The sequence below is a fragment of the Chlorocebus sabaeus genome, chromosome 4, assembly GCF_047675955.1.
Source record: "Chlorocebus sabaeus isolate Y175 chromosome 4, mChlSab1.0.hap1, whole genome shotgun sequence".
In the NCBI taxonomy this organism is placed as follows: Eukaryota; Metazoa; Chordata; class Mammalia; order Primates; family Cercopithecidae; genus Chlorocebus; species Chlorocebus sabaeus.
The window spans coordinates 40,364,910-40,373,742 of NC_132907.1; the positions used below are offsets into that span (position 1 = coordinate 40,364,910).

General features: G+C 37.1%; 1 protein-coding gene across 1 annotated transcript; it reads left to right on the forward strand.

Moving 5' to 3' along the window:
• The first annotated feature begins 476 nt into the window (after positions 1-476).
• ESM1 (endothelial cell specific molecule 1) lies at positions 477-8,611 on the forward strand. The gene is made up of 3 exons (XM_007972442.3): positions 477-1,201; positions 4,280-4,429; positions 7,034-8,611. The coding sequence occupies exons 1-3, from the start codon at positions 763-765 to the stop codon at positions 7,135-7,137; spliced, it is 693 nt and encodes a 230-aa protein (XP_007970633.3). The 5' UTR covers positions 477-762; the 3' UTR covers positions 7,138-8,611.
• The last annotated feature ends 222 nt before the right edge of the window (positions 8,612-8,833 follow it).

The window sequence follows — 8,833 nt, forward strand, 5'->3', positions numbered from 1 at the left end:
AGTGATGGATGAGCCTTCCCCTGAGGAAGTTTTGGACCAGAAAAGTCCAACTGATAAGTTTTTCCAGAATTTAGTAACCCAGAAGCAGTGCCGAAAGAATCTTACCTCTCTTGTGGCTTTTTGTATTGATTTTAAAAGAAATTCTCAGGGGCAGTTCCACATTTTACTGGAAGCACAGCTACATCTACAATAGACTTAGATATATGTGACATGAATTGCTTTAGAAATAACATTTGAGGAGACGGGCGAGAGGAAGGAAGAGAGGGTCTTAAAAAATATCCCTATCAAAATATTTTCTTTCTTCTAAGTATTGAAAAGACACAATATAACCCTTTCTTCTTTCAAATGATCTCATGGCTATTTATTGAGGGGAAATACCAAATGTTTATTATTTTTTTTGAAGAAGCTTCTTCAGTCCTGATGATTCATGTTGATATCATTTTCCTCCTGACTACAGAGGCTGTGAGACAAAGCTACACCTCAAGTGATATGCCAGGGTCAGAACAATTCCCGTCCTGAAGGAGGGTGTGCGACCTTCTTTATCCCTCCTTCACAGACGTCCTTGGGCCCTTGAGACGGATGTGAGTGAGTTTTTCAGTCCTCATGCAAAACAACCATCTAAACATAACAGATGACATCAGCTTGGGCTTTTCAATTCCTGGATGGCAGCAGCGTGTTAATCCAGCCTTCATCCTGGATTTCATAAACTAAAACAAGAGAGCCTGGCAGGAGGACAGCGCTGCTGCTGGGTTAAGGAAATTGATGACGGGAAAGCATGCGGGCAACCCAGTGTATAAAACTCATAAACGTGTAGGCAGAGGCTCAGCTACCAGTTTGGACGGCTGCTTCCCACCAGCAAAGACCATGACAGGGGAGCCCAGCCGGAGGCAGCTTGGAAACATGAAGAGCATCTTGCTGCTGACGACGCTCCTCGTGCCTGCACACCTGGTGGCCGCCTGGAGCAATAATTATGCGGTGGATTGCCCTCAACACTGTGACAGCAGTGAGTGCAAAAGCAGCCCGCGCTGCAGGAGGACAGTGCTCGACGACTGTGGCTGCTGCCGGGTGTGCGCTGCAGGGCGGGGAGAAACTTGCTACCGCACAGTCTCAGGCATGGATGGCATGAAGTGTGGCCCGGGGCTGAGGTGTCAGCCTTCTAATGGGGAGGATCCTTTTGGTGAAGAGTTTGGTATCTGCAAAGGTAAAGAGTGATCCCTTACCTCTCCCCTTCTGGGGCACGCTGAGAGCTTTTAGCCAGCTTGGGAAGTGAGGTGGCTTTGCTCCTCAAGAGTAAGAGGGAAAAGGCAGGTGGATTCTTGACAAGGCACTACGCAGGTATTGTCAAGGGTAGAGACAGAAGGATAGCTGCAAGTAGCAACTGAAACCAGTGTGCAGGAAGGCACAGAAAGAAATGTGGCATTTTACTCATTGCCTTAGGAGATCGCAAAAAGAAAGTTGCAATGGAAGATTTCGTTGGCTCCTTTTCTGGAAAACTTTAGAAACTTGACAGGTAATCTATTAAGGATGGCTTAGGTGCTCTCTCCTCTGCGAGGCAGCGATTACAAAGGTCTGCACTAGATAACCTCTTGGAATGGCTTCTAGCCCCCAGATTTAGTGATTCTTTGATCTTGAAAGGGTCCACAGGATGGAGGGCCACTCTCAAGATCAAATATTTCTGATAAACACAAATGCACTTTATGGAATGGAGTGAGCTTAAGTCATCTAACAAAATAACTCATTCTTCAAAGAGGGTCCCCTGAAGCATAAAACAAACCTCTTCTGACTTTATAAAGGTTTTGGTCATCTGGAAAAATAGCGGATGGTGTTAAGACAAGGAAAAATAACAATAAAGAAAAATAAAAACTGGAAGTCTGTGAAGAATGAGGTTGACCACTAGTACACTTAAAGAAAAACTTCGTCAGGTTGAAATTTTAGCTAAATAATGTAGTTAAGTATTTGTAGAAATTATTTTAAACATAGTAACTGTAGTTTAAAATAATTAACATTTTAAAAATGTTTAGAATAAAAAGAATGATGATTTAAAAATACTCTACCTATAGATATCTCATGATCTTATTATGAACAGCTATTATTAAGAAGCAACACATGCTATAACCCCATCCATCAGTTGTATAATACAAGGAAGCTTTCAAAATTATAAAAAGGACTGAGAAATTTCTAAATAATTATTATGTTTTATGTATTTAATACATTTTTATGAATGATACTTATCCAGTATTGTGCTAATTTCATTAATTCTCCTACTTCTTAGACATATAATGTGTAAATTAATCATCTTTTAGTTTGCAAGACATACAAAATTAAAAAACAAATTCTTAAAGTATTAGGAGAGTTTTATTTTTTGCTCAGTTTATTTTTGTTTATATACAATCAGAAATAGAATATTGAGGAAATATTTTGTTTGGTGAACACATATGCATGTTTTTTTCAACTGAATAGGATCCATATATGTTGTAAATTATGGGGCTTATTGACTAAGAAAACAGTACTTCACATAAGGAAATTAGGGAGGAAGTGGTTAACACAATCATACTTGTGATATAGCACGTATATGCAGTGGATTGCTTTTTCTTTTGGCATAATATGCCTTTGTACATGTGATGGTAAATGTACATTACATATGGGCAAAGAAACAAGCTGTGTGGCATCTGGAGTCTTTAGCACTGTAGTATTCTACTGAATGATCAAGACACTAAAAAGATATTTAAGATTGCTCTTTTTGGCTTTCTTCAGGTTGCTGATGAATCTAGTTTTAAGCATTTTTCTCTCTGCTGGAAATAGGAGACTTTGTGAGCCTTAATAATTTGAGATAGAGATAATACATTTTGCCATCATCTCCCTTCTTCAGCTTTTAAAAAGAACATCCACATGAAAACTGTAAACTTCAGCTGCATATCCAAATGTCTTCTAAATATTCAGATGTCTGTGAACATCTTGCCTGGATTAACAATCAGCAGCCAACACATATTTAACGAACACTTACTATCTGCCTGGCACTGTTCAGTACATCAGGGGATACATTAAAAGTATCTCTGGGAATTTGGCTACAGTTTTAGTTTTCAGTATCACTGCAGGCCCAGTCAAATCCCAATCCTGTGTGCTTTTCTGGAGGAGGCCTTTTCAGGATCCCTTTTTAAGATCTCTTCTTCCCGGCAAAGAGAACAGTGTTCAAAACCAGGTTCCTCTGTGATCTGAACCATATTGAAAAGAGCACTCTTAGATCTCTTTAAAAAAAAGATATCTCATTGATGATCTACTTGGTCAGTCAGTGGAGTACTGACTGCTAGAGACTCAGATGGCTCACAATTTGTTCTTTACCCACCTGTGATTGTACATTTACAAGGTATTTTCACAACAAGAGAATATTCTATATCTATTCTACTGGCTTTTAAAGGTTGGTTAGTCTACTGAGATGCTGTTTATTCTAAAAACAGCATTTTAAATAATTTTATGCATTTTAAATAAATGACTTTGCCCTCTTTATTTCAATGTAGGATGTTTTGGCATAAGTGTGAGCACTGGAGCTCTAAAAGCTTCTAGTTCTTGGTAGGTGTACAAACCTTCAGGGTGTATAAGCCCCGAGCTTTCTTGCTCATTTAGCATCTTGCATGTTAGCCTTGCAGAGGATTTTACTAGTGAGCCCTCTTAACTACTGAGGGAGTCAGGCAAGTTGTATGACATGCCGTTTCGACAAATAAGGAACTTGATGGGGGTTGGAGCAGATGGAGGATTGATTGCTTAATGGTGAGCTAGCATGATAGCTCTCTCACTGGTTAGTTTGAAGACCTTTCTTATACACTTAAAATAGTAAATTATCTGTGAATACAGTAGATTCAAAGATAGCATCACATTTTTAAAACTCCTTGAGGAGCTGATGCATATATGTCTGTTCAATTTCCCACCTTCGCTGAGCTGTTTCAGAGGTCATCTGTGAGAATTTATTGGTATCTAAGCAGAACATCACCAGAATGAAGACTGGTCCAAGGAGACTGGCTGTGTATAGCTGTCTTCAACTTAACTTTACATCATGACGCTAAGCCACTAAGCCTGAGGCATCCATTATCTGGTCTTAATGTGTGATTTCATATTTATGACTCAAAGTTTCAACTTTCAAATCCTGGGTTTGGAGAATTGGATTTTATTTTACATTCAAGTTTCATGAGGTTGGTTCAAATTGTAAGGCTATGCACACAGGGCTGTTAGGATGGAGATGTATTTACAACAAGCAGCGCCCTCTCCAATTTTCGTTTGTCCCCAGACTGTCCCTACGGCACCTTCGGGATGGACTGCAGAGAGACTTGCAACTGCCAGTCGGGCATCTGTGACAGGGGGACGGGAAAATGCCTGAAATTCCCCTTTTTCCAATATTCAGTAACCAAGTCTTCCAACAGATTTTTTTCTCTCACAGGTAAGCACTGATTCTGCTATAAGCATTGGAACAATAGCCTCATTTCAGTGTGAATAACTTAGAAAATATCTATGAGTAGAATAAGATGTGGATTGGAATGATTTTATTTCCTTTGCTTTACTCCGGGGAACGGTGGGTGGTAGCTGAGTTTGGTTGCTGTTGCTGTTTTCTAAAAAGAGCCCATCAATAATTTTGAGGTTTATATATAATTTATCATAAAGTTTACCTAGTTTAAATATGATTTATAGGAGGATAAATATGATTGATTACCAAAAATCTGTAATAATAAATAACCAACTGAGATATTATACAAAGTTCTTTAAATTCTTCAGTGATCTGTTTTATATATTTACTAGACAAAACTATTTATCTCCTAACTTCACATAGAAAATGTACTGTGAGGAATTTATTGGATAAGCTTTAAGAGCCAAGATAGAAAATATAGAACATTTGTTTTTTTTTTAACCAAATGAAAGCATTTAAATGGAATAATTCCAAGTGTGTGTTTTTATGGATTTTGGAGAGGATAAGAAATAGTATCTGTGATTGAAATTTTGGAAATGAATGAAACTGTAGTAATATTCGTGTGGTGCTTGTTAGTCCATGTGTATTTCTTATACAGGTGTTAGAATGTGAGAAATGCACAACCTATGAGATGGTGCTATGTACATATTTGTTTATTTTGTTGAATAGATGGCTAGTACAGGAGAGTTCCATTAAACTGAAAGTAGCTCATTTAAAGCAACATGCATCACTAAAGTTTAGGCCTCCATTGCACAGAATGGTGACTGAAATGAATAATGATTGTATATTTCAAAATTGGTAAAAGAATAAATTTTAAATGTTACAATTACAAAAAAATAAGTATGTGAGGTGATGGTTATGCTACTTAGTTTGATTTCATCATTCCACAGTGGAAATATATATCAATCATATTGTATCCCAAATATATACAATTATTGTCAATTAAAAACTATATTTTAAATTATAAAAAAATAAACAAATAAATAATAAGCCCAACATGTAGTCACAGAGACTGCTAGTATCAACACACTATAAACTTTTTTTTCCCACCACAACTATAATAACAATTCAAGTCCATTATTAATTAGTTTCTGTTTTTGGTCTTTTGCACTTCAAATTAATAAAATATAAACTATTTGGCAAAGGTACTTGTTTTCTAATTTTACCTCCTTCTTATGTACGGATCAACTAAACATGTTACAATGAAGGGGAAATGTTATGTTTTTAAGTGAATTATTAGTTTTAAGTTTGATGATGCCCATAACAATACTTACATTATACTTACAAAATATTTCCACATCAAAATTACAAAAATATTTCCACATCAAAATTAGGCACTGAGATTCTTATCAGAAATATTTGAAAAAAGCAGTCAGTTTTCTCTCTTTTCTGACCTAGGGCATTTCCTTTCATTAGCTAAAGGTGCAACCAACCAGCAAAAGATGATTATTAGTATGATCTTGGTAAACCTTAGTCGGGTCCAGGATGGAGAGCAGAATACCCTAAGGACCTCTTGGAGAGGTCCTTTTAGTCTAGGGGCCTCTGTAGTCTACATGTGTCTTTGAGACTACATGAGACTTCCAGGTTCATGTGCTGGAGTTTACAGGATAAGGCTTGGGCTTCACTTCTGATACAGGCCTCACATTACCTCTGCACAAACCTGTTTGGGCCCAGCCTTTGAGAGCAGGCTAAATGGCTGCAAGCTTCACCAGCACTAGGACCCCCAGAGCACGAGCTTGTCTTCTCCACCTTTCCACCTGCTGGCTACAGCACTCTTGTCAAATGTGCTTCCTGTCCCCAGTGTTCCACTTGGCGTTTTTTTTTTTGTCAGTGAGCTTCCCAAGTTGGGAATTCACAAGTAACTTTTTGTGCAGGAGTGTCTTGGGGGAGCAAGATCTGGAATGTTTCATGGACTTACATACAGTCGTCTGCTGGGCCACGTGAATCTTCTTAAAGTGTTCCATATCAGAACGTGCACTGCCAAAGCAAGCGCACCTCACTACTCCTAGAAGTAGAAAATTTCATTTTAGCAAATTTCAAATATTATAAACTTTTTTCATATGTAGAGTGAGAAGTGTCTTTATGAAAGTTCTACCCATTGGTCTGCCTTTTGCCTTCCAGATGCAGCAAAAGTTAATCTGTCTTTCATACCAGTTAGTGTAAGAATCTAACTTGAGACCTGTTTGTACAACATTTGCCTATTCCATAAGTATTTATTAAGTGCCTACTGTGTGGCAAGCACTGTCCTAAGTGCTGGAGATATAGCAGTGAGCAAAATAAAGTCCCTACCTTTGTGAAACTGGAATTCTAGTGGTGGAGTGAGATAATACAGGGGAAAAAGAGACAAATGCATGTGGAAGATAATGTCAGGTGATGATAGGTATACAAAGAGAAGTAATTCAAGGGGTGCTATTGTATATAGAGGTGCTCACTGATATGGAGCAGTGAATACAGTTAGCATGAAATCTTAAATTGATTAAAGATTTCATTGTAAATTCCATGTAAAACAAAATAAAGCAAAACTGTGCTGTCTTTGAGCTGTAGACGTTTGAACATGATTTGTATTCTGTCTACTTTCAGAGCATGACATGACATCTGGAGACGGCAATGTTGTGAGAGAAGAAGCTGTGAAAGAGAACGTTGCCAGGTCTCCCGTAATGAGGAAATGGTTAAATCCACGCTGATCCCGGCTGCGATTTCTGAGAGAAGTCTCTATTTTCGTGATTGTTCAACACACAGCCAACATTTTAGGAACTTTCTAGATTATAGCATAAGGACATGTAATTTCTGAAGACCAAATGTGATGCATGGTGGATCCAGAAAACAAAAAGTAGGCTACTTACAATCCGTAACATCCATATGACTGAACACTTGTATGTATTTGTTAAATTTTTGAATGCATATAGATTTGTTAAATGTGCGTGTATAGTAAACTGAAGAACTAAAAATGCAATTTAGGTAATTTTACATGGAGACAGGTCAACCAAAGAGGAAGCTAGGCAAAGCTGAAGACCACAGTGAGCCCATTAGTTCTTTGACTTTGATGTACATTAGTGTTGGGATAGGGAATGAAGAGTTAAGAGCAGGAGAAGGTGGGGAGGGGGTGGGAGTTGGAAGTATAATATTTAGCCCTTCCTTGGTAGGTAGCTTCTGTAGAATTTAATTGTACTTTTTCTTTTTTTTTTTTCACTTTGGGAAAAGTCAAAATAAAACAACCAGAAAACCCCTGAAGGAAGTAAAGTGTTTGAAGCTTATGGAAATTTGAGTAACAAACAGCTTTGAATTGAGGGCAATTTCAAAAGGCTGCGGATGTAGTTCCCAGGTTACCTGTATCTGAAGGATGGTTCTGGGGCAGAGGAAGCACATATACTTCCATAAATGGCTTTAACGTATGCCACGTCAGAGATAAACCTAAGAAGTATTTTACCTACTGGTGGTTTGTGTGTGTATGAAAGTAAATATTTATATATTTTTATAAACAAATGTGTTAGTGCAAGTCATCCTCCCTACCCATATTTATCATCCTCTTGAGGAAAGAAATCTAGTATTATTTGTTTAAAATGGTTAGAATAAAGCTATGACTCTATAAGATTTTCAAACATCTGAGGCATGATAAATTTATTATCAGTAATTATAGTAATAATAACCGTAGTAAGCGTAAGAGAAACCTAGAAAAATAGACTCACTCTGGATTTCAAAAATGTCAAAAAATGAGCAACAGAGGGTCTTTATTTAAACAGAAGTGCCGTGACTTAGGTGAATTTTCAATTTAAAGTAGAAAATAACTTTTTAGGAGGTTTGGAAAAGAAGAGTCAATTTTCAGCAGAAAACATGTCAACTTTAAAATATAGTTTATTTTCATATTTTTTTCTTTTAAACTTGGTTGATAAGTGGAATTAGGAGTATATTTGAAAGAATCTTAGCACAAACAGGACTATTGTACTAGATGTTGTTAGGAAATATTTCAGAAGTATTTTATTTGAAGTGAAGAACTTATTTAAGAATGATTTCAGTATTTACCTGTATTTTATTCTTGAAGTTGGCCAACAGATCATGAATGTGTATGGGAAGGCCTTTGAATGTAAAGCTGCGTGAGCTGTTAGGTTTTGTTTTAAAAGGACAAGTTTATTATTGTTCAATAAAAAAGAACAAGATACAGCTTCTCTGTGTTGATATGTGATTTTGTTAAATTGCTAAGTTATTTTAACAATTCATTCTATAAATAAGAACTCTCATGCATATTAAAGGACAAGTTCTTCAACAGAATTTTCTGCTCTGGATAAGCTTCTATCGATACTGGGGGTCAGGATATTTGCTTCTCTGCCTCACATTTTTGATCTACTCATTTTTTAGAGCTTCCTAAAAGTAGGTCCCAATATA

Coding starts and splice junctions, on each gene's coding strand:
- ESM1 (XM_007972442.3), top strand. CDS start 763: ATGACGGGAAAGCATGCGGGCAACCCAGTGTATAAAACTCATAAACGT. Junction 1,202..4,279: donor AGAGTTTGGTATCTGCAAAG/GTAAAGAGTGAT, acceptor GTTTGTCCCCAG/ACTGTCCCTACGGCACCTTC. Junction 4,430..7,033: donor CAGATTTTTTTCTCTCACAG/GTAAGCACTGAT, acceptor GTCTACTTTCAG/AGCATGACATGACATCTGGA.